General features: G+C 40.2%; 1 protein-coding gene across 3 annotated transcripts; it reads right to left on the bottom strand.

The window, feature by feature from the left end:
• Window positions 1-5912: 5912 nt before the first annotated feature.
• PENK (proenkephalin) lies at window positions 5913-10552 on the bottom strand. 3 transcript variants are annotated; one of them, XM_032712222.1, is made up of 3 exons: window positions 10381-10552; window positions 9748-9889; window positions 5913-6894 (listed from the first exon to the last, which is right to left on the bottom strand). In XM_032712222.1, exons 2-3 carry the CDS (start codon window positions 9883-9885, stop codon window positions 6229-6231), a joined length of 804 nt encoding a protein of 267 aa, XP_032568113.1. In that variant the 5' UTR covers window positions 9886-9889; window positions 10381-10552; the 3' UTR covers window positions 5913-6228. The 3 variants fall into 3 exon arrangements, with proteins under 3 accessions (XP_032568113.1, XP_032568103.1, XP_032568121.1); XM_032712212.1 differs by having other exon boundaries at window positions 10377-10551; XM_032712230.1 differs by lacking the exon at window positions 10381-10552 and adding an exon at window positions 10202-10323.
• Between the last annotated feature and the right edge of the window lie 14958 nt (window positions 10553-25510).

The raw sequence follows: 25510 nt of genomic DNA, 5'->3' as shown, positions 1-25510 counted from the left end.
GGAGAAGACTGTGTTGATAAAGAGTAGTGCCAGAATTTCAAAAGACAAAAGTCTTGTATGCCCCTACAGACTTGGATAGCTATGAAGAGGTTTAGCATTCGTAATCTGTGTGTAAGGATATGCCAGCCTTCTCCTTGAGGAAGGAGTGCAGTGCAGCGCAGTGCTTTTAACAAAGCTTTTAGCAGAGTGTAAAAGCACATCTTTTAGATGTGTTTTTGTGATGACTATTCAACTTTGAAAGATTTCATTCCATGGTTTCAGCAAGGATTACAGTAAATGCTCAATTTAGGTAGTCACAATCTAATTAAGCAAATTCAGTCTAAATCCCTGCTGGGCCAGTAAAGATTTGTCTGTCAAATACCTCTAAGCATTTTCATTTTCTATAGCAACAGTTAATTGGATATGCAACTGTCAGTTTAAATGCTTTAAATGAGGCTGATGGGATTAGTAATTGAATGCTTAGATTAATGATTTACAGCTGACTTTTCTGCCCTGTTCCTTGCTCACAGGTATGTTCATGATAGCTCCCTATCCTTATCAGGTGGGTGACAGATTGGTCTATGACTGCCATATAGTTATGATGGTATGAAATACAGTTATGATACAGGTTTGATGTAACCAGTGCATTCTGACACGTAGAACTACTTTTAATACTATAGGGAGCAAGAGATTATGATCAAAGTGTTAAAAGCAAAAAGTCTAAAAATAGCCACCTAATCTCCACAGTTAGGACTTGGAACTGGAAGTCTCTGTCATTCTCCAAGTAAATGCATAAATGTCTTTTATGGTTTGAGTTGGAAAGCAAACCTCAGTGTGGTGGGTGGTGAAATTATACCCAAAGCTGTGAGTTGAGGCTGATGAAGGGATTTCTATGAGAGGTGGCAGGCAGGACTGCAAAGGGCGCGGAAGAGATGAAGTCTGTGCACTGTCAAAGTGTCTGCTATTGGAGAAAGAGACCAGACTGCAAAGTTTAGTCAGGTAGAGGGATCTCATTGGTGATGCTTGCATCACTCATCTTGTTGGGAACTGAAGAGAGGAATGAAAGTTTTAAGTCTCTGGTAGGGACGTGGTTATTCTGTTCTCTGTGTAACATTTTAGATCCCACTTCAATGCTTTAAAAGACCAAAAATACAGTATGCTCCTTGGGGTGTCATGAGTTTCAGGGCCAGCTAACCTGTACCAGGAATTTTTTCGTTCTCAGAGCAACCTAGGGTCAGATGACTTTAATGTTCATTTGCCTTTTAAGTTGCAAATTCTAGGATGCTCCTGTTGGTATAAAAAGGAATTTTGCTGTTTCTGGCCAGCTGAGCTCTGTAGTGCTTGAAGAAGAAAGCTGTAAGGAAAACTTTCTGAGGCACTGAGATATAAACATAAATTACAGAGCTGTGTTACGAATTTGTCATTTTTTGCCTTATAGGCCTCCAAAACTACCTTTAATGACAGAGAGGCCCTTATATACCACAAACCGAAAATTTAGGTTCTTGTTAATTAAGTTCCCTCCAGAATTAAAATGAACCAGTGCATATTTAGAGTCTGTGTTGAGCACACTATAATAATACTTATTTCAGTATATTAAATTAGAACATGTTTCTGTTCTTCTAAAGGTTCTATCTTGGGAAACATTATCTGAAATAGCTAACAACATTAGATGTTATAATTACTTATATTTATGATATAGTTATAAACAATTATAAAGTAAATTATTGTAATTATTTAAAAATAATTACAAAATAATGATTGTAATAATAATTTTGTAGTCATTTATATTTATTAGATATCATACTATGTATTAATTTACCAGAAAAAAAAACCAAACAGGAAATTCAAAGTTATACTCTGCATATTTTAGCTCCTAGAATATGCCAAGTTAATCTGAAATGTGGGAATGGATTTATGACCTTTCCTCATTATCTCAAGATTTAAGGTCAGGTTTCCAGGCAGAGCTTCAGCTGCAAGCAGTTTGGTATTCAAAAATCATTGCTTTCATCAGCTTCTCTCTCCCTCATGATCTGCTCTTGTATGTGAACTCCATTTAGTGCAAGAACTTCTTTTTTATTTTTTTTTGTTCCCTCCTGTAATTAGTTCCTATTAAAAAGTCCAACTCATCCTTGTCTAACCTCCATTAGACTATCTTTTTCTTTCTTTCATTCCTAATGCAGAGGCCCTAATCTCTTTGACCAGTCAAAATCCTTCCAGCATTTATTGTTCATATTAATTTTTTTTAATACCTACTCAGTATTCAGACCAATGATGCTATATTTGATCATATTCTGGAACAATGAGAAAAGCCAGGGAAAGGAAATGTAGAATCTTTTTTTGGTCTCAGGATGATATTTCTTCCTTCAGAATACTCTTGCAATTAGTTTTCTTTCTAGACATCAGGCTTTCCTCCTTTCTGCTCTTATTTATACAAAGCAATACAGCTATTTCAATAATCGTCTGATAAAGTGATAGTTCTAGGAATGAATAGTAAGAGGAAAATTAGGGGAGCCTTTCAGAACTAAGACCAAGAGGGGAGATGCCCTTTTTCATCTCCCAGCCCAGCAGACCTTATCTTCAACCTTAGTTTTGATTAGTGATTCAGAAAATCTTGGTTGATTCACTGGCATGTATTTAGTTGATTTAATTTGAATTGTTAATTACTGAAAATGTGAGAACACTTTAGTGTTAAAGAGTGTCTGAATGATAGCATAACTGAAAGTCATAAAATAAGAAGTTCCACATCAACAGAAGAAATTAGATCTTATTCTAATTTCACATCTTTTAAATTATAATTATTAAAGCAAGAAAGTGTCTGACTGGAGATATTTTCAATTATAATGGAAGGAATGAGGAGTATTCGGCTTTGCTATTTCATTCAGAGAACCAAAGTCACATCCCCCTTTGCCACCTACCTGTTCAACCCTGGAACAGACTTAACTCCTTCACTTTGGTTGCCCTTACTCCTGTTTTGGGTTGCGTGCATATATCCCAGTTAGATGTTTATAACAAGTACTTTCCTTTTTGCTATATAAAGTCACAGAATCACAGAATCAATTAGGTTGGAGAAGATCTCTAAGATTCAGTTCAGCCTATGACTGGACACCACCACGTCAACTAGACCATGACACTAAGTGCCACGTACAGTTTTTCCTCAAACACCTCCAGAGATGGTGACTCCACCACCATCCTGGGCAGTCCATTCCAATGTCTAATCACCCTGTCTGTGAAGAAATCCTTCCTAATGTCCAACCTGAACTTCCCCTGGTGCAGCTTAACACTTTGTCCTCTTGTCCTGTCACTAGTTGCCTAGGGGAAGAGGCCAACTCCCACCTGGTTACAAACTCCTTTCAGGTAGTTCTAGAGAGCAAAAAGGTCACCCTGAGCCTCCTCCCCTCCAGGCCAAATAACCCCAGCTCCCTCAGCCGCTTATCACAAGACTTGTGCTCCAGACCCTTCACCAGCTTTGTTGCCCTTCTCCAGACTTGCTCAAGTATCTCAACGTCCTTCCTGAATTGAGGGGCCCAGAACTGGACACAGCACTTGAGGTGTGGCCTCACCAGTGCTGAGTTCAGGGCGATAATCACTTCCCCAGTCCTGCTGGACATGCTATTTCTGAGTCAAGCCATGGTGCCATTGGCTTTCTTAGCCACCTGGGCACACTGCTGGCTCATGTTCAGCCGCTGTCAACCAGTACCTCCAGGTCCTTTTCTGCTGGGTAGTCTTCCAGCCACTCTTCCCCCCAACCTGTAGCGCTGCATGGGGTTATTGTGGCCAAAGTGCAGGACTCAGCACTTGGCCCTGTTGACCGTCATACTGTTGGTCTCGTCCCTTCTATCCAGCCTGTCTAGATCCTCCAGAGCTTTCCTACCCTCCAGCAGATCGACACTCCCACTCAACGTGGTGTCCATGAATTAGCTAACAGTAGACTCAATGCCCTCATCAATAAAGATATTAATCAGGACTGGTGGACAGTACTTGTGAGTGGACACCACCTGGATGCAGCACTATTCACCACCACTCTCTGGGCCCAGCTATCCAGTCAGTTTTTAATCCAGCAAGGAGTGCACCTCTCCAAGCCATAGGCTTCCAGCTTCTCTAAGAGTATGCCATGGAAGACGGTGTCAAAGGTGTCAAGTTGAAATAAATTCAAAGGTTTAATAGATCAAAACACTTCATTCTTCAATACACATACTAGGTCTCTAGAACTTTGAAAGTTTTATTCCTTGTTATATTATCAAGATTTTGTTAACTAATAACTGGCTAACCCTTTGCATCATCATGTACATAAATGCTTGGTTTAGTTTGAAGGCTGGCAAGGGCATCTCTTTGGCTAAATTAGAGGTAAGCAAGTTTTTAGGGAAAAGAAGTGAATAAATTTGGAAGTGAAAGATTAAGGATGTAATTTTAGTTCTATAGTGTATGTTTGAAGCAAATGTGTTGGTGATGCCTACATCCCATGCATGGGTTTGTGCTCCAGGGCAGGCTCAGTGTGCACAGCCTAAGGTTCTTGTGGATGAAACCACTCAGGTGATGTGTTTCAGAAGCCTGACTGATGTTCTCCAGCCACTATAGGCAGGTGCAGTGGAGAAAAGAATGGGAAGAAGACTTTTCCTGTGGCTGGTGGCATCTTGAAGAACTCTATAGGAAGGTGATAGGAAGGTGATAGGGAACACAGCTGATTCCTGAAAACACCATGGATCTTCTATAGGCACCTGTAGAAGGTGCCCTCTTTTTTATCACAGGAAAAAGAATGCCTTACAGCTTACTAAGTCTTCACTGCGATTTTGGCCACTTCAGACCATCTATATTACTCTCTAAGGGCTGGGCCTAAAATCATCACAACTAATTGTATGTGATGAACCTTTTAAGTGCATATTGAAAGACATTTTAATTTTTAAAAGTCCTGAGTACCTAGATGATCCTGCTGACCTGAAATTAAAGAAGAGTCAGATCATTAATTTGCCTTTTATGTAAATAGGTAGTACTGTGTAAACTGAAATACAGATACTGAATGCAGAGTCATAGATGGTTTTAGGCAGAGACGGTGGTCAAGGTAATTTTTATGATGTTAATTTAGGTGAGAAGTAACCAGTAACTAGTAGTAGTAGGTGAGGGAAAAGTGCTCACAAACTAGGTTCTAGAGGGGACAATCAGAATTCTGGAACGAAGTGTACACCAGATGGGATCTGGCCTTTGATATAAGTGCCATCTGTGTAAATGCCAAAGGATCTACAGTATTAGTGTTGGGGTTTTCTGTTTGTTCTCAGATTTACTTATACTTCCTTTGTTTGAAACAGAAAAGACTGACCAGCAGTTTCTTATATTTCGGTAGTGCTGAAGTGACTTATAGCAGCTGACAAATCAAATACAAAGCTGTGCCATGGCAAACCATTCATCAGGTGCCCTGCAAAATTAGGATTTTGAAGGGTTTTTTATGCAGTTTTGGGTCATGTTTATTTTGCACAAACCATCTTACCACTTTTAAATTAGTGTTTATTAATTTAAGGCCAAGTGTACAATCCTATATTGGATGTATAAAAAAGGTGTAACTAATCAAACATATTGTGTTGGGCACTGGAGAAATGTTTTTAGTGCTTAAAGTCAAACACACTTGTGATTTGCTTTTTTTTTCATGTGAACTGGCTGAACGCTATGAACTATAAATTTAGGCTTTAAATATTTATTCTATTAACTGATTAAAATATAAGCAGCTAGAGCAAATACAGTTATATTTGCTTTAGAGTTGTTTATTTTTCTAGCATCTTAAGAAATTAAGAAAACTAAAGACAAAAATGTGTTTCAGCTGTTGTGTGTGCAGTACAAATTCTGTAGCTACAGAAAAAAGGTTGGCATTGCTCTGATTGCTTAAAGAAAAATTGAGATGATATTTGATTAAACGACTGAGAGAAGAATAAATAACATTTCAGAACTTTTGCAGTTAGGATGAAGAATTTATTGTATATACAGTTAAGCAGCTCTACTGTAGATGTACTTCCTCTTTAAAGAAAATGAATACAGTATTCAAAATAGTTCTAGCATGGAAACTACAATACAGACTGAAACTTGACTAATCCAGAAATTAGTTATTTGTCTTGAAAGAACACAGAACCTGAAACAACAAATTGCAGGTTGCATCATTAACCTAGGACAGTAAAAAACTGTACAGTACAAGCAACACGTTACAATAAGTTATGACCAATAAGGCAGTCTTTCTCATTTAGGACAAAAGGGATGAAGGGAAAGGTATTAAAATCTCATAAATCCACCATATCTCTTTTCCATCTCTGGGACTTCTTTGGAATAAGTTTCCCTATCTTCTTCTGAAGGGAGAATGGAGTCGGCGAAGCGCTTAAGAAACCCACCATATCGTTTCTGGTAATCCAGCCACCATTCTGGCCTGCCCACTCTTCTCATGAAACCACCATATCTCTTTTGCAGCTCTTTGGCTTCGTCTTCCAATTCAGGGCTGCGCTTAATGCTTCTCATGAAGCCTCCATACCTTTTGCTGACATCCCCGTCGTTTTCATTTATGTCTCGATAATGTGCTGCTTCAGGGTTATCCTCTGTTCCTAGAAGCTCCTTCAGCAGATCAGAGGAGTTAGCAAGGGCATCATCATCTGAGTCTTTCTTCATAAACCCTCCATACCTCTTAGCCAGGATTTCTCCTCCGTTAGCTTCATCCTCTGGTTCTGCCCGATAGAGCTCATCCATTTTCTTCATGAACCCCCCATATCTTTTCATGAAGCCTCCGTACTTCTTCGCAAGCAAATGGTTTTCATCCAGCTCTTTCTTGTCTCCTGGAGCAATGTTGCCATCCTCAGAAAGATCCAGTTTTGCCAGTTGCAGGAGCTCCTTGCAGGTCTCCCAGGCTTTGGCAGAAGGCAGTTTTCCTTCACATTCTAGTGTACATGCCTGAAAAATTGATGCAGTTTACTGAGAATGATCTGATAGTAACAATCACCTCACTGCCACCTTATCTTAGGTTTACTTGACTATAAAAGCCATGAGCGAGCCTCTCTTTGTGAGTGGCTTGGAAGGACTGTTCTTTGTGAACAGCTGATTTGGTACCTGTCTGTTCTGAAGTTCTTCATATCCCTCCCTGAAGGATGTGGTAATCTCTACTCTAAGAGACAGAATACTAGACAAGGTGGACTGTGGGTCCTGTATGTCAAGGCTGCCCCTAAGTTTCTGTTTCAAAGGAAGCCACATGTAAAGTTCCTGTATTTCCCTTACACTCATGTGAGTTATGAATTTTTCTTTTAAATTTACTATTGGGAAGCTATAAACCAATTGTGATTTGCTTTATAATGCAAGTTAGAAGTGTATTCAATCTTCATAATTAAAAATAACATTCAGAAATTTTAGAAAAGAAGTTGCACAGCATGGTCATTGCAAAGAAGCCAGCTAAACTGTACTGTTCAGTATCTTCAATACACTGCATAGCTTTAAAGGTTGTATTTCTGTGTGTTGTCATTAGTTTCTCTTCACGGAACAGACCTTTCAAACATGTACTAATAGAAATGTAGAAATACAGGCTCTTTTGGGCAGGATCAAAGCTCTTGTTTTGCTAGTTGGAAAGTAGTGACCATTGAAAAGAAGGAAAAAATCCTAAGCTGTGTTGTTTCTGACTGTACTGAAAAATGTTCAGACTACAATATAAAAAAAATTTTCAGTACCTGCATGCATATCTCATAACCTGTCATGTGAAGATAATAACATACATATTGTATATTGTATCAGGGGAATTTACTTCTTGTGGAGTAATATTCTTCAGTTGCAAGAAAAGGTGAAACTAGTGGTTTTTTGCTCTTGTCCATGGTTTTCATACCATGACAAGTAAAGAAAAAAATCATTAATATTTTCAATAAGAGAAGCACTTATTCCGACTATAGATGATGTTTTCTAAGGATCTTAACATGCTTTAAAATGTGGAATTAAACCCCAGCACAGTTCTTTCTAATAGCCCATTGTCCATATCTCGTCTTACCTGTCTCTTGAGTCTCACTTAAATATGATTTTTTTGTATGATCCCAAGAAAATCAAAGGGATGTATTTTGCAACACAATAATTTAACTGGCACTACATGCTTATTGCTATATATTATAGTCATGCTGTAAAGAAAATAAAATCTCAGCTTCAGTCTGATTTTGGAATTGCTCTAAATCAAAGCAAGAATAAGTCTTTCACCTTCTCAACTAGTTTTAATAACCTCCTGTTACCAGATGAACATACTCTATCTCATAGGTGTGAATGACCAGGCACAGAGTGAAAAAATCTTGTATCTTAAACAGATACAATGTGATAAAACCGCTTATCACATTACTACATGCTAGCATCTAGAAACATTAGTTTCTAAAAATTGTTCACACATGTTTAACAAATACAAGATATGCTACATTGATTCTTTACCTATTTAGCTAATAATTGTTGTTACTGAATGGCACTTTGATTCTTTCTTGAATTATTACTGAAGGTGTGTGAGAGAGATTTTCATTACAGACATCCAGAACATATACTCCAAAAAGCACATATTCTTCCCTCCCAAAGGGCTAACTACCACTTCCCCCCCCCAGCTGACATTAAAGGTAAAATTTGACTGAAGTCTAATGTAAGCAAAAAAAAAGCATAGGAACTATTTTGCCAGCCACTCAAAGAATAATACCCTTATGAACCTGCTGCAGTTAAGTGTTCTTGAGGATTTCGAGTAAGCTGAAGTACAGTGGTTCCCAGTTCTGTTTAGACTAGAATCCTTCCTTTTGCATGCTCCTAAATAACCAGTGACATGACAGGAACAAAACTTTTCAGATCATTTAGATGTGCCCAGAGCGTGATGCCTCAATGTGCATGTATTTGAGACCAGAACCGCAGATGCCACTGGCAAAGTACTCCATAGCCAGAGTGCCTACCTGCTTCAGGGAGGGTGAAGGACCCCAGAATTTCACCTACCCCAATCCTTAAATTACAAGTTGAGTTGCCTCTGTGACTATACTTTGAAATAATTTTAACATCATAAAAATAAACTCCCCTTGCATTCTGGAGTTAGCAAGATTCGTCTTAGAAGCCACTGTCAAAGGGATCTTTCACAGGCATGTTCCTAAGGCTGTGCAGCACCGTGCAGAGAAGAGGAACAGCGGGAGCTACTGCTACTCAAATTAGGCTTTAACCGCACTTTTTGTTTGTTTTTTTTTCTTCTGAGATTTTAGGCAGGTCTGCTGGACGGCCATCCTGCCGGGAGAGCTCTCATCTTATCGTGGAGCTCTCATCCGAGGGTCGGAGGGTCGGGACCCCCACTCCCTTCCCTCATGGCTTCCCCTCTCCCTCTCCTGCAGAAATGCCCTCCATTCGGATTTTCTTTCCTCCTAACGTTTTCACTCGGCTTTTTCCTTGCTCCCCGTGGGGCTGCTCGGCGCCCGGCGTCTTTCGTTCCCATCCCCGAACGCCGCCGCTCGCTGTCGGGCAGCAGGAGGGACGGGCGGGCCGGGGAGGGTCTCCTCGGGGCGCGCTGTGTTAGTGTCGGCGCCCTCCCGCCCCCGCCTCGGCCTCTCCCCAGCGCCCCGAAGCTCGTTCCTGTCTCCCTCCTCCCCGTCAGAAAAAGGTCTTCCAAGCGACCCAGGCCACTTCCCTCACTATTTATTTTTGTTATCTCGCTGCTTTGTCACCCCTCCCCTTTTCCTCCCTCGCAAAGTCAAGGGCGAAGCGGGGACCAGTCCCTGCCGAGGGGTGGCCGGGGCGCTGCAGCGGCCGGGCGGCCCCGCTCCCGCTTACCAGGGGGTGGATGCCAGAGCGCGGTCCCAGGCGGTAGGCGCAGGCGGCGCAGTCGCGGCCGCAGTCGGCCCTCGCCCTCGGAAGCAGGCAGGTGCTGAGGGCCAGCAGCGAGCAGCCGAGTCTCAGGAGCAACGCCATGGGGCTGCAAGAAGGAAAGATCAGCCGGCAGCCGCCTCCCCCCCTCCCCCGCCCCCACCCCCGGCACTGCCTCCCGCAGCCTCCGAGTAGAAACAGGCGGCACGAAAGAGTTCAAACCAACTCCGGTAACTCTCACGCTTTGTGGAGCCGGGATGGTTGCGCTTGCGAGGTAAGCGGGAGCTTAAGGAAAGCAGACGCTTGACAACTGCAAGGCAACGGACCTGCGTTCGGAGCAGGAGAGGACCGGAAAGATGAAGCGCCCAGAAGCTCCCGTCCGGTAAAAGTGTTCGTCCCCAAACATTTTGTCCCTTCCTACCCGCAAAGCCGGCGTCACAGGGGGAGAAGAGACGCACCGCGGAGCGGCACGGACGGGACCCCAGCCCCTCCTGGGAAAGGCTTCCCACCAGGGACGCCCCGACGACGGGCACCAGCCCTGGCAGAGCCGCCCGGCCCTCCCTCGGCCCCCACCGCGAGCCGAGCAGTTCGCTCACACACAGGCTTCCCTCGGGGCTCCCGGGAGTTGCTGGAGGAAGAAGCTGAGCCTTGCTGAAGCGTCCGCGTCGGAGCCGCTATTATTTGTAGCGAGGCCGAGCAGCCTCTGGAGGAACCCCGGGGGAGGCAGGCACAGCCGGGGGGCGCCGAGCCGAGCGCCCGCTGCCGGGGCCGGGCGCGCCGCTGTCGAGCGGAGCAGAGCAGGTACGGGCGGAGGCGGCGGCACTTTATAATTCGTGACCGCGGGCAGAGAGCGACCTCCCCCAATCGCCGTCGGGCTCCCGCTGACGCAGCGACTACGACATCCCCCCCGGCACTGCCGCCCCGCCAGCAGTGACTCCAGCGGGGCTCGGGGGGTCTGTGTGTGTGTGCGTGTGTGGCCGTGTGTGGCCCTCCCGTCGGGGGGGAAGCGGGGGACCGGCATCGGGAAAGTTATCGGGGGAAGTTTTCACCGGGGGCGGGCGGGGAATGAGACATCGCGTGAGTCATGCGGGGGGTGGGAGTGAGGGACGGGGAAAGGCACCCCGGCGCTCATGGTAGCCCTTCTCTCCGAGGCGGCGGACGCAGGTTCCCGGCAGAGCCTCGCACAGCACCGTGGAGCGGGATTGGTTTTTTTATTTGTTTGTTTGTTTTGGGGTTTTTTTTGTTGTTGTTTTTCTCTCCTTTCTTCTTTCTTTTTCCTCTCTACCACCCTGCCAAACCCCAAAGCCGCTGATGCTGGAGGTCCGTGCTACATCCCTTTCTGGCTCCCTCCCAGGGCCTCGGGTGTAAAACAGTGTTTGGGGGAAGCAGATTTTACTAGAGTGAGCAAGAAGACAAGGGGTTTGATTTGAAACTTTGGATTTCACAAGTATGGGTGGATTTGCATTGTTTTCACAATTTTAGTGGGCAGGAAAACACAAATAAGAAAGAAGCAGATAGAGGCAAACCCCCAAGCTACTTCTGCAAAGTTCTCAAGCCCAGCAGCTAGGGCTTCTCACTGCTCTGCTCCATTTGACATCTTGGGGAACAGACGTAGAGAGATAACACTGATTCCTGATGCCTCTGTTTTGTAGAGGGCTCTGCCCCAACCATGCTAAACTGTTTTTCTTTGACCGTCAGACTCCACCTTTTATTTCCAGCCCCAATTTTTTTCTAGCTGGTCTATGTTTACTTGATCTTGTTTCAGGATTGACCTTCACTTTAAAGAGCATTTTCCCCCTTGCTGATGTGTTTATATTCTCCCTAGTTCTCATTTTGCTGAAGTGAACAAACTGTGCACTTCAGCAATCTGTCCCAAGACAGGCCATTTTCATGTGAATGTTCTGCTCTCCATTTGCTATACTTGGAGTTCATAATTTCTGGGCATGAGTGATGGGAACAGAATACAATATGTCAGTTGAAATTTCATTAGGACAGTAATGTGTAATTATGTTCCCTGGAGGAAGAAGACACCTCAATTTATACCTCCTCGGATCTTATTCGCCTTTCCTAATGCTGCAGTACATCGATGTCACACACTCACTGAGATACAGCCAGTTCTTTATCCTTCAGAGCTAACAGAAAATTCAGTACTATTATTGTATGGAAATTGTGCTTTTTGCCACCAGTCTTTACACCAGTTGTTCAGACTCAGGTTAAGGATGCTCAAATGCATGCCTGAATTTTCAAAAATGCATTCATTCAAGCCAAAGACATCACTCTTGCCTATAATCACTGTATGTGAGAAGAGAATTGGGGTCTCTATTTATGCAGTAATGTCAGCCGACTTTGTGAGTGAACCCTCAAGAGAAGAGGTAGACATTTAAAAAATCATCCCAGTGGATGTATTTCTGTTAGCATGGGAGGGATCTGCATTTGGAACAATTAGCAAATTCCTATACCACTGACTCAGCAGGGTTGCTCTCAGGTTTGTTCTTAAGTTGGTTAGGGAAGCACTGACTAACTCTAGAGGTGACACATTTGGTGTCTTTTTGCTGTAAAGTTGCTCACTACAAACAGAGCTTTTTGTGATGGACACCATCATATTAGTCCTGTGGGTCACTTACTGATTTTCAGTTCTGCCATCATTTTATTGGCTTGCACTCTAATAGTCAGCATGGCCTGATGAGACAGATAGCCCAGCAGTGTCCTGATTTTCCTCCAGCAGTGTACATCCCATGTCTCTGGGCTGAATGGCTGTTGCTTTCATCATTCTGCACCTGAGTGTCTGTGCTCAGCCTGCTCACTCAGCTTCTCAGCCTGCCAAGTCCTTCAGTACTCTGTTTAATGTCACTTATTGTGCTTAATTTGCTCGTGATGAAAACCAGCCAGTGTTAGAATCTCACTGTGTACAGAGGTGTAGATAATCCCTGTAGATAAAATACAGAGTATAACAGGAAAAGATGAAGGATGAAGTAAGAGTAAAGCATATAAAAGGATCAAATAAAAGGCATGTAAATTCTCTGTAGAAGCAGAGTAATGGAGAGGGTTGTTTTTCAGTGGGTAAGTCTTATAGCTGCTAGTGGCAAACAGGGAAGAGGAAATGATGGGAAGAGATCAAGTGTGAAATGCACGGCTACAAGGACTCTTGCAGCAAGTAAGAGAGAGAGGAGAGGTATTTGTGGACAGCCAGCACTGGGCAGAAGAAATCTAGTTGTGGCTGTTGCAAGTACTACAGTTATCCCTGACTCTTTGGTTCATCTGCTTCTCCATGTCTATATGTCGTTTGCATCTTTAGCTCATTCCTCTCTGTCACTGGTCCTCATCCTGCATCCTTATGGAGGTTGTGTAAGGGTCCCCAGGGCCTGGAAGGGTAGAGAGTGAGAAGAAGGTCCCAACTGAACTCTCTTTTTACTCCTTTCACGCAGTGCCTGCTGCACGGAGTCCTTTCTTTCCTCCTGAAAGATGCTAATATTCACAGAGGATGTGATACAAGAAAAGAGTAATGAAGGAAGTCTTTCTTGAAGAGCTCGCTTTTCCCAGTGTCAGCAGATGAAAGCTCTGTAATTCCTAGACTGAGCTCAGTTTTGTACAGGGAAAGTATTCTTTGCAGAGAGAGGATGAAAACAGTAGAGAATTTAGAAAATTTTACCAAAATACTACAAAACAGAAAGTACATAAGGGAAATTACTCACTGTAGGCGGGGAAGGTAATATTTCCTCAGCAATGGTGAACTGAGAAACAAAGAAGGGAGGCAAAAAAGAAAGGGAACATTTTCACAGCAGTAAAGACAATGGCTTATTGCTTGCTACTAACTTTATAATAAAAATGTCCCAGTGCTGATAAAAACTTTTGCATTTGTGTAATACAGAATTCCTGCAGACACCATCAGCTTTTTATCTGTCATCAAAATATACCAACCAAAAGAAACCTATTTATATGACAGTAGTGCTTGCAGCCCCAAGGGTCCCGTTGTCCTATGGATTGTCTAACTCCCAGGCTAAGGTAGAAAGAGGTGAACCAAGATGAAATCATCTTAATTTTACTGATCGAGAAAACAACTTGAATGACTTTGCAAAGTGTTGCCAAAAATGAGCAGCCAAGTTAGAAACTAAATCTCTGTTGTAATTCACATCAGTATGTTTTCTGCAGGACCAGCTTTCCTTTCCAAACTATACTCATCATGCTAACCAAGCTGCTACAGAATCATTAAGTGAAGATGGATTTACACAAATATGAAATAAACATGCTGTTAGCACCCCAAGCAATCCTCCTCACAACACAGAGCCTTTTTGATAGAATTGCGGAATAGGGAATTTAAAGCTGCATGTTGATTATTTTCTTCAGCTCAGTATAAAAGGTCACAGCATTTCTTAAGATCAGACAGTCAGGTTCCATTTAGCTCAGTCTAAATGGGCTTAAATTTTAGTGGGAACATATATAACTGGTATCAGAGCTGGGAAAGGCGTTGTAGGTCAGCTGTCCTGTACCAAACATAATCAAAGGCATTAAGAGACATGAGTTATTAAACTGGAATGCTAAACTTTCCATCTCAGATAAAGCTTGTTCTTATTAATAATATTTTTGCCTTTGAACAAATCACCTTTTTTTAGAAGGCAAAACCATGATCTGATCTAGTGGTGATAAAATGATATTTTTACTGAAAGAGCAGTGACAGCTACTGTCCCTTTCTGATGGTTGATGCCATGCAGCTTTCCAATGGGAGGGAAGGTTTCATACTACTTTCTCTGAGTGAAATAAAGAGTGTGATGTGCATTCAGTATGAGCATGCAACATTTGTTTACCTGTCATTGTATCAGACAAGGTAGGAATGAAACAAAGAGTTTTATACCATTCTGTGGAGATGCATGGAGATTCACTTTATTACATGCTGCTTTGTTTCTCAGAGACACACGAATATGTGCACGCAGATTTCTGAGATCAGGATGAACTGCAGTAAGTAGAATGTGCTGCAGAATAAATATAACAAACTGTAAAAAAGAAAATCTGTATTTGTTATAAAAGCATTATATTGCTCATTTTCACAGAGGCCATGAGAGGGGTATTTCCAATAAAATAATAAGAAGACAGAGTGCTCAGTAGCAGAATAAATTCTGATGGAATCCAGACGCAGTGATTATTATTTAAGACAATAACTACTCCACATGAGTAGAGTGATTTATCCTCATTTTTTTAATTAAGAAAACTCATCCATGAATTACAAAGGAAGTATTAAACTCCATCTATGAGAAGTGTTGCAGTGTCTGATGCATATGTGGAAAGATTAGCTAAAAATCGTAAATGATTTTGATCACTTCATTCATATTAAGAAAAACAAACAAACAGAGTCTAAATAATGTATCTGGAGCACACCTTTCAATTATTTTCACATTATTCACAATAAAGCAGCAGAATTTTGGAGCTTCTTCCCCAGTTCCAGCCTCACATTTTCATTGCTAGTATTTTATTGCCCAGCTGGGGAGTGCTGTGTTCACATTTTAGCACAATATCCAAACCGAGTTGTTTTTACAGACTGGGGCTGTAAGCAGAGCCTGACGCATTACATGCAGGAAGGGTAACAACCGGCTGGATTCATCCTTGTGGGGCGCAGCTCGGTGCAGCAGGGCAGGTAGAGGTGACTTGAAAATCCCGTGTGTTGGATGCTTCAGAAATGTATCTTTAAATGGTTGTTCTTGTGATTTCCAGCAGTGCAACAGGGAGTGTTTTTCAGCTGAGCACTGAGCTTTGTCCTTTCCACTCACACCATGGCCTGAGCATAACCCCTCTCATGCCTTCTCTGGGCCATGAAGGGAGCAGCAAAGGGCTGTGTGTGCTCTACCTCTCCTGCTGGAAGGATTCCCCAGGGGTGATTTGGATAGCAGTGAGGGTTGTACTTCATTTTTTTATACCTCTGCTGGAAATTCCCTCATCCACGCTGGGAATCTGTCTGCCTTTTAGCCTGTTGTGGCTGTACAAGCAGCATGGAGCCTTTTGTGCTCTTACCCCACTCAGACTAACAGTGGGATAAATTCCTCAGCTCCAGAACAACTTTATGCTCATTTATGGTAGAGTTCCCTCTAGATTAGCTACAGCCACAGTTGTAATCCCTGTGGGATTGAAAATACTAAACAGATGATGTTCACACAAAAAATAGAGTGGGAAAGGTACATAAAACACAGGGTTCTCAAAAGCACCTTTTCAAAGGTCCATAATTTTTCTTTTAATGTCAATGATTTTTATTTGCTTTATGTCAATTGAGACCTCAGTTGTGTTCCAGAAGGGGTTTTCCATATGGAAGGAAAGGTTTAATCAAGTCATCTAGCTAGGACAGGGAAGAAGATGCTGACATTAAAAAAATCCTAAGAGCATTTGATAATGAAATAAGAAACATTATAATATCATTCCTTCCTTTTACATGTATTTGATGTGTTCCACTGGCCATTGTTTCTACCTCTTTGGACTTTGTATTTCTGTTAGAAAACCTGAAAACTGAACTCTGACCTTTCCCTTCTCAGTTTACATTCCTTTTCTTCAAAGCTGCTTGCTTTGTAGTTGAAAGTAATTTCATTTCTCCTGCTGCATAATTGAACACTTCAAAAACTAAAAAGCGACCTCAGCCAGCTGAGCCCTTATTGCTTTTGCTGTAGAGAACTGGTGAAAATATTTCATGAAGATTGAAGCTCTGAATTTGGCTGTGGTCCAGGTTTAGTCTGAAGGTTGAATTTATGGAGAAGCTGAGGAGTTCCTGAATGATTTTGGCAGCAGAAGAGTTACCACCTTGAGTGAAAATGTAGATGCAGTGACAGTGCACAGGAAAGGAAAACAACAGATGTGATACGATGTTTTGATTATTTTCATATGACATAAATGTACTAGAGGACATTGCCTTGTGGTTGACTCCTTTCCCAACTTGCAAAGGTGCATCTTGCGTTTTGGTTGTTATATGGCCTTGTTATCACAATACCTAGATTTTCCTTTGTCAGTTTGAAAGCTTGTAAAATCAGGATAGCAACAACTCCTAAAGTGGAGGTATAATACAAGGATTTATTTTAATATAAAAGTGGTCGGAATAACATTGTCACACAGCTGACCAGCACTGTCTATCCTGGCAAAAGCTTTCTGTGCCACCTCGAAGTACTGAATTCACCATTTTCCTCTACTGCAATGTAACTGCTATGAGTGATGATCTGATGATGAGTGGCTTTGACAGCATTTTGCTAGAGAAAGCAATTGAGGCCATTTCATAGCCTCTGACTGAGTTAATTCAAATTATGAGGTATGGTATTTTACCTCTAAGACAGGACTAAAAAAATTAGGTATTTCAGACTTTCAGCTTAGTGCTTTGAACTTTCTCGGAACTCTCCCTTGTCTACAGTGGTACACTAGGATTTAATCAACTGATGTGTTCAGACACATCTAAAGTAAAGAGACTGATGTGTGCTAAGATTTCAGAAAAAAATCCACATAGAATATAAAATAACACAACTTTCACAATACTAGAATACTAATATATTTTAAGCAGTAAGAAGTTGCATTTCAGCGTGTTCAAGTGCATCAGCACTTTGAGTAAAGACAGAGAGTACCATAAGCAGAAATTCAGAGAAAAATATTGGAGTCCAGGATGAGGTAGAATGGGAAGGGTCACAGTTGTGAAGTTTTTATGGGGTTAAGATAGTTGATGTCATGAAAGGTTCCTCAAGCTGGTTTTCTTCCTCTCTTTTGTTGCTGCTTGGTGTGCATTCCCCACTTCTCTACAGGCAGCAGTGCTGATCAGTGGCTGAGGCAGACACTCCACCTGGTCCTGGGAACATCCTGGTTCTGAGAACCTTTTCACCTCACTCATATCTTCAAGATGAGGTGGTGTTTTATCATGTGACAAGATGGCTAGAAATAAAGCATGTACTAAAATGAGGACTACTCTCCAAAAATGCAGCAGCAAAGTTTCTGTGCTATGAAGGTCTCTAACGTGCTCTGCTATTTTCTTGAGCCAATAAATAAAATGACTCATTTTTCTAATCATCTTGATTTTTTTAATGATTAAGCTAGGCTGCAATTTCCAAAATATTCAGGATTGGTTTGCTGTATACTTCATGCTAAAAGTGGATATAAGGTGTGTGCCTATAGTGTGATGCCAGAATTTGGAGTAGTTTGCTTTGTTGGTGCTTTCCTGCTGTTCTCATAATGTCAGTTTAATTTTGAAAATCAGTGAGCTTGTTATTTGGGAGACTATTAATGAGTGTATTTAAAATGATAGCAAATTGTGGCAAAAATAGTTGGCATCTGCGTTGCTGGCCAACTGATCAAAAATACCACTGCAAACCAATAGGAGAAGGTGGGAGGTTTTCAAAGAGGTCAAGGAGCTTCTAGGCAAGGCTGACCACTGTCACTAATCTCTGTTTTAGGATCCTGACTTCAGCACTCGAGGATGGAGCTGTGTGTTGTCACACAGCTGCTTTGCTTCCCTTTGGAGATGGGATGTATATAGTAAATCCCGTATGTAAGAGCTGACTGTTGTTGAGTCTTAGTCCATTGATTTTATCCCTGTTTAGGCAGCACAGAAACATACAGGATTACCTGCAGGTGGAGGGCTCTTGAGCGTGGGGGGGGGAAACAGATTTTATCACTGACAGAATATGCAGACCAGTTGCCCTCTAACTATATCTGAGTTTTTTTCCATGGTACATTTCTGTTTTTGTTAAAAGAATGATGGAACCTCTGACAGCACTCAGCAGTTGAGCTTCTGGTTCTTCTCTTAAGACCAGAAGAAGACCATGAAGACAGAAGAGAGTTGCAGATGGGATGCCCAACATGACTTGCATACATGTAAGCCTAATGAAAGGATTTGTGAAGTAAACGAAGCATAAATCAGCAAACCATAATTATGAATCAGTAAAGTGTAACAATAAATGTAAAGCTCAAAGTTAGAGCTCATAAGGAAAAATATCATATAAAAGGCTTCATTAATGTAATTTCCAAGTTTTTCAAAATGTAGTGCCTGTGGAGATCTTCTGGACAGATACAGTTCCAGTGATTTCTGCTTTATCTTGTCTGCAGGCTGGTTTGGTCTTCCAGATGTTTAATGGCCTCCAGGACCTCTGTATCCAAGGTGGAGCTCCCTGTCTCTAGGGAGTGTGGTGTGATGTGCCATGGCCAAATGAAAATCTCCTCTGATTAGTTCTTATGAAGAACATAGCTGCAGCAACAGAAAACAGAGATAGGAGAAAGTGTAAGGCACATCATGTTTTTCAATCTTGCCAGTTATATTATGGTGAAAAATTTTCAATCCATCATGAGTTTTAGTCTGATATCCATGTTTGTATTATCCTTTTCATGGACTGTTGAAAGGTGCTTTGGAAAGGAGAAGTAATTGCTTTCTTTTTTGCATAGTCTGAATGTACACTTGAGTCCAAGAAAATAATTACCAATTGGTTTTAAGAAAACTGTGCTCTGTGTGGAAATAACCAATGTTTGAAATGGGTGTGCTTTGAGTCTGGTTTGACTCTTTAACTGTGATGGACTGCACTTGCTTCTGGGTCTCAGTGTTTTGAGTTCAAATCACACTTTCCTTTCTCCCAGAAGCTACCTGCCTTCTCTGATAGCGTTCGCAGGAGCATGTACTTTCTATTTTACACTTCCAAAGTTTTCCATCAAAAAGTTAGGCAACAGAATGCTCATGGAAAACTGATGACTGGGAAACCCTTTCTAGATTATCATGGTCTGTAAGCTAATAAGCAGAAAAATTAAAATAAGAGGCAGGGCAATTCAGTGTTAATTTATTTGACATCTATGGCTTAGGTATGATTTATGAGAATATTTTGTACTACAGTACAGTAATTGTATTATTGCATATCCACTCAATAAAGGGAACTGTAATGTGAGACATTCCAAATACTTTACAAAATGGGTTGAGAATAATGAAGAGAAATGTAAATTTTCATTCTTTAAAGGATGATTTTAATTGTACTTTAAAGTACATTTTTAATTTATCAGATATGGATTAATTAGTTTTATTTTATCAAATATGGCAATAAAATGCTAAGTGAAATGTAAGTAGCATGGAGGGATATGAAGTTAGAGAAAGATGACTTTACCTCTCAATAATGTTTTCCATTAACAGTTTAATTAAACTATAACTTGGAGCACCCTCACAAAGTTACTACTATGAATGTGCAGGATCCAGTAATGTCCACAATGCACACACAGAAATGAGTACTGCATATATTTTTACAGGATGAAAACTTTCTTGTAAACTTTTTCCTCTGAAAGAAAATTATAATCAAACTGAATCTGGTATTTTCAAGTATATTTTGCAATGACAGAATTAACATGATTCTGTAAAATTCTTCATTTTTGCAGTGGTTTATGACTAATTTATATGTGGCTGTATGATATTCAGCTCCTGAAAGCTGATTTAAAATGGAGGTTTGGTTTTAATCATGTACTTCCTCCTTGATCCTGTGAGAAGAAACTCTTCACTTTGTTTGAGTTGTGATTAATATCTATTGTGCAGTTACCTGAGTTACAAATTAGAACATACGGAAATTGTGGGGGAATAGTATCTGAAGTGCAGTGATCTAAGTATTAAATAACTACTACTTTTATGGATCATTGCTTCTTGAACATCGTATTAAAATAGATGGCAATTATGATATGTTACAGAAAAGAAACTCATGGCATTAGTATCCCGGCTAGTGTTTACTCTCCAGGTTACTCCTTTTTGTTCTACTTTTTTTGAGTGTGAGGAAAAGGTAATTTGCTGGGTTTCTTGAGTGGCCCCCAAATACCAGCATTAACTCACTCTTTAAGAAAATAACTCATGAGAATAACAACGAGAAATTTTCAGTATTCCACCTTTCCTTGCCTGTTCAGAGCAACCTCCTTGCCTAATCTTACTTAAACTCCACCTAAGAATTAAGATCCCATGTCTCAGTCCCATGAGGAATCTCTCGTGACTGAGGAGTAAAAAGTGTCACCCTTTAGAAATTAGTGCCAATATCTTGTCTGGTCCAAATTCATGTAGCTACAGTGATGCCACATTTTGTATTCTAGATGACGTTCAAAACTACTTTTCCTTGTCTTTGTGTCATGTATTCATGTTAATATTTTTCCAGTCTGCCAGTTTTTATGGCACTGATCTTTTTACTTGCTATGCATCATTTGATTTAATTCCATTTCAGACAATGATTTATAACTGCCTTATTACAAAGAAAAACAGCCAGAAAGGAAGAAGATAGATGCAAAATAGTGAGCAATGACATTTAACTGAGCTAACATCTGATGTACTTTTCAGGAAAATATTTTAACATAGTGAAGTGCTTAGATGGTTCCCCAAAATTAAACTGCATATGAGGTAAGTTGTGGCACCCCTATTGCTTGGTTTAGTTTCAGCCAATTGATTTAATTATACAGTGGGGAACACTATATCAGTGCAGTGAGGATGTTTGGGAAAGGTCACTCCACTTCTTATTTTTATGTTTTGATGCACAGAATGTTTCAATAAGAATGTACCTATAAACCCATAAATCTATATATTGAAGATAATTCTTGAAGAACTTTTTAGTTCTGTTACTATTGTCAAAGCCAAACTTATCTTAAAAGAATCAAGAAATATTTGATTTCTTTTAAAATTCAGTACAATTTTGATCATTTTTTTCTATCCATGCACTTCCCATCTAAGCATCTCAAAGCACTTGCAGTGAACAATATAGTCAGTCTCATTCCTGCAAGGGCAGTATTCTGTATGTGGTTTGGGAATGAATGTGCTCACCTATGTAATTTCCTACTGATACCATGTTACCTGAATTGCCTCCTTCTTAATCAACCTATTTATAATTTTCTTCATATGCCATTAATTTGCTCCTTGTGTGTTCCTATATGCTTTGAACATTTCTGATTTTACTTTGTCACTTTTCTCTAATCTCCTCTAAAAATATGGGGGAGGTGATCCTCACCTGAAGACTGACTTTAGATTGCTAAACCTTTCAAGGATGACATTTGCAAAAATTTGACATTTCTTTGTTATCTCAGATTTATACCAGAACCTGTTCTGCATGAGCAGTGAGAAGATCAGAACTTTGTGATTCCTATTTCTGTGTCCTCTTGAATGACATTTCCCATTTAACATTTACATTGCTGCATCTCAGACAGCATTATAGAATAGACAACGATTTCCTTTGCTGACAAAACACAGTTTATGTGACCACATTTCTAAGTGTTGACGTGTATAGATTCCAAGGACTTCTGTTGTCTTGTATACAAAATACATGTGCTATAGATTCTGCTGAATTTTAATTCAGCTAAGTTGCAGTTGTGTATTTTTCATAATATATATAAACAAGCAAAGCAATTCTTCATATTTATATAAGTATTTAAATTTATTTTAAAGCCATCAATAGCCTTCTTTTGCTTAAGTTTTACTGTCACGCTGCAGCTTTACTGCTTCTCTTACAGATGACTCCTCAGGTGTTGTATTGATAGGGAAAAATCTTAGTTCAAATTCTTGAAATTTCCGAAGCAATTCTGTAAACAAGTTTTCAAAATGTAGGTAATGGCAGATAACGATCAGAAAATGTTAACTGTCTGTCACAGGACTTGTTTATGAATACCAGAGAGCTATGTTTAAAAAAATGTTGGTGGATATGAAATTTTATTTCCATTGATTAGACAATGATGTCTTTTGCTATTCAAGTACAGGAGACAGAAAATATCAATTTTTCATAACACAATTTTCAAAGTTTTTCATTTTAGCAGAAGCAGCAGAGAGGCAGCAGGATGCAAAACAGATGAAGTAAAAAATAAATATATATGATTACAGATTTCAGTTAAAGCAATCAGAGCTTTGCCTAAAATGTATATATTTGTCAAATCCAAGAGAAACTCTGTAAACTCTGATAAATAATTTGGAGCTGCAGCTAGTAAGGCTCACTCAGGCTAAGATTATTTGGCAATAAATTATTTCTCATCCGTCACTCCATCCATCTTGGTTTATTGCAAGATAGAATTTGATCAGAAAGGTTTCCTTGCACAACGGATAGCCTTCCTCCATTTCACGTTGCACATCACAGCCTGTTATATGCGCTCCTTAAACTGAAAAGCAATTTTCTCTGTAGTAAATCGGTCCATATGAAACCAACCTTTGGAAAGTAACCTTGACTTCAAACTGAGACAATAGCAAGTTCGGCAGCACATTATCTTGCTAAGTCTTGCCTCGTAATAAAAATCTCGGTCACAGCAATATGTTGATTTTTCTTATTTTAAAGGTGACTTTCACGGGATAAGAGTCTATGTTTATTCATCATGTGTAGGTCTTTAAACAAAATGCAATCCTGGAAGTCTGCAACATTGCACTGCCTGTCTCATCTAAAGCCATAGGAAAGATAGAAGCTCTTCGGTCCTCCTAGCACATAAAAGAGCTGGAGTAAATGGGCCATGGACAAAGTTACGAAAACCCCAGCCCTCTCAGGCTGCTGCGTGAAACAACCCAATAATGAGACAGCAACAAGGAACCTTCTTGCTAAGTTGGAGTGCTGAAATGGCAGAAGATACTTAGTAGGAATCTCAGAAGAAAATGGTGTCCAAGCAATGTTGATCTATGCGCAGCAGCTTGCAGGCACAAAGGAAGTGCAGGAACACTCACAGATTAATGCATTTTGAATGATCATTATTGTTCTTTTGAGGAGTTCTATGGCTCAGGAGCATCTCTGACATCTCTAATTCATGAAGATTTTAGGTTTCATCCAACTTATGTTCAATTTTCACAGATTTTAGAAGTTTATGTCAAATATACCAGAAATTCCAATCCAGTTCTGTGTTGTGTAATGTTACAGACACTACAATTACTTCCTCCCTCACATGGGTGAGGTGGTGCTCTTGTGTTGCTGTCTGTCCTATATTACAACCTGAAGAAACAATGTATACCTCCCCATGTTCACCTAAACCTTTTAACCATCAATATCTTTATTCAATATACATAAAGATATTTAACATTATTTTTATAATGACGGAGGAAATAAACAGTGGAATTAGTACTTATGTTTTTATTTGACTCTCATGTACCCAAGAATGAGTTCATAGTAGCTGGCTTTTAAAGAGGCTTAGCCTTTGCAGCTGATAAATAAATGGAGATAAAGCTGTGCTCAATTAGTCCTTTTTGTTACAAAATACCAAACAGAATTGTTAGCTTCTCTTTTAAGTCCATCCCTCTCTCTTCTACTCTGAAAAGCAAAGGCATCCTATTTTTTGTTGTCAGATGACTGATTTTTTTTTTGATTGAGGCATAATAGAATAAAAGAAGAAAAACACCCAATGTCCTCTTACCACAGATATCAGGAAGGATTAATTCATTTTAAGAATAATAAAAAGGTCACATTTATGACATTTCAAACTACCAAGCACATAGAAAGTATTATTTTCAGATAATCATCATATAATTCCATGCCAAGGTCTAATAAGTATCTTCTTGAGCCACTTCACTTTAGTACATTCCATGAAAATAGTGCATATGTGCTGTGTTGTTAAAATGAAATTTGACACAACTTCATTAAAAACCTCAAATATTGAATCTGGGGTTTGTGAAATGACTTTCCATGGTACATCTTGTCATATGTGGACGATCTCTTTAAATTTCCTCTTTCAATTCTTTGGGTTTCAGAAAGACTTAGATTCTATTTGAAGTACTTTACAATTCTGTGTACATCTGTTCAATCAGATGCATCAATCCATTGAAAGAACTAAGATGCAAGTTATTTAATTTTTAAATTTGTGATTCTGAAGGTGAGCACTTCAAAATACTTGGGAACTTGTTTACATTTTCTTCAAGCATCAAGATTACCAAAACATTTTAGTTTGCTTTTTTTCCTAAGTTGCATTACTACAGCAGATTGCCCTTCAGGCAATGACTTTGCTCCTAAGTGCTGTGGTACTCCAATAACAGCACTTGCGCTGGGTGAGCAGGGATTCCGTCAAGTCTGCAGAGTAATTATTTAGCACCTTTTTCAGCTTTCTAAATATTTATTCATGCCATTTTCTGCTGATTTAAAGTCCAGAATTTACTATTAAGGCTAGTCTTATCTTCTTGTTATTGTAGGTCATTAAACTTCATTCAGTTACCCTGTTATAAGGCCAACATCTTGGCTTTAGAAGGAGCATGTTATTCTAAAGGAATCCAGAGATGAAGAATGCTCAGATTCTTTTCATAGCTTTTTTCCAATAATTAACCTCTTTCCCCAAAATTAAGTAGTGATGCCTAATTTTTAATTTAGATTAGTTTTGCTTAGGATTCAGCTCTTGATCTTTATAATCTTTCTTCTGCAGATTACCCAGCCTTTCCTATCTGATATTTTCTTTCCAAGGTAGTATTTATGCATTATAATCAGATATTTTCTAAATGTCCTTTTTCAGAAGTTCTAGTACGATCTGTCTTGCCTAGTCTGCCACAGTATATTAGTTCTGGCTGAGATAAAGTTCATTTCCCCCACAGCAGCCCTCACAGTGCTGTGGTTTGCCTTGTTAACTAGAAAGGTATTAATAACATACCAGTGTTTTGGCTACTGCTGGGCAGTGCTGGCACAGCATCAACACTGTCTCTCAACATTCCTTCCCCCTACCCTCCCATCAAGGGCAAAATCCTGGGAGGGGACACAACCAGGCCAGCTGGACAGGGGAGATAGAATAAAATGGAAAATGACTCTTAAATTGAGGTAAGGCAGTTTACTAAAGCAATTGAAAGTTTGTG

The sequence above is a fragment of the Chiroxiphia lanceolata genome, chromosome 1 (genome assembly GCF_009829145.1).
Source record: "Chiroxiphia lanceolata isolate bChiLan1 chromosome 1, bChiLan1.pri, whole genome shotgun sequence".
In the NCBI taxonomy this organism is placed as follows: Eukaryota; Metazoa; Chordata; class Aves; order Passeriformes; family Pipridae; genus Chiroxiphia; species Chiroxiphia lanceolata.
The sequence above is the reverse complement of the archived record's forward strand: the minus strand, read 5'-3'. Positions and strand labels throughout refer to the sequence as shown.

What these genes read in the sequence shown, in the direction of transcription:
- PENK (XM_032712222.1), bottom strand. Translation starts at nt 9,885, where the DNA reads ATGGCGTTGCTCCTGAGACTCGGCTGCTCGCTGCTGGCCCTCAGCACC. An exon ending in GCTCTGGCATCCACCCCCTG is followed by an intron (nt 6,895 to 9,747) that starts GTAAGCGGGAGC and finishes TCAATTTTTCAG; the next exon opens with GCATGTACACTAGAATGTGA.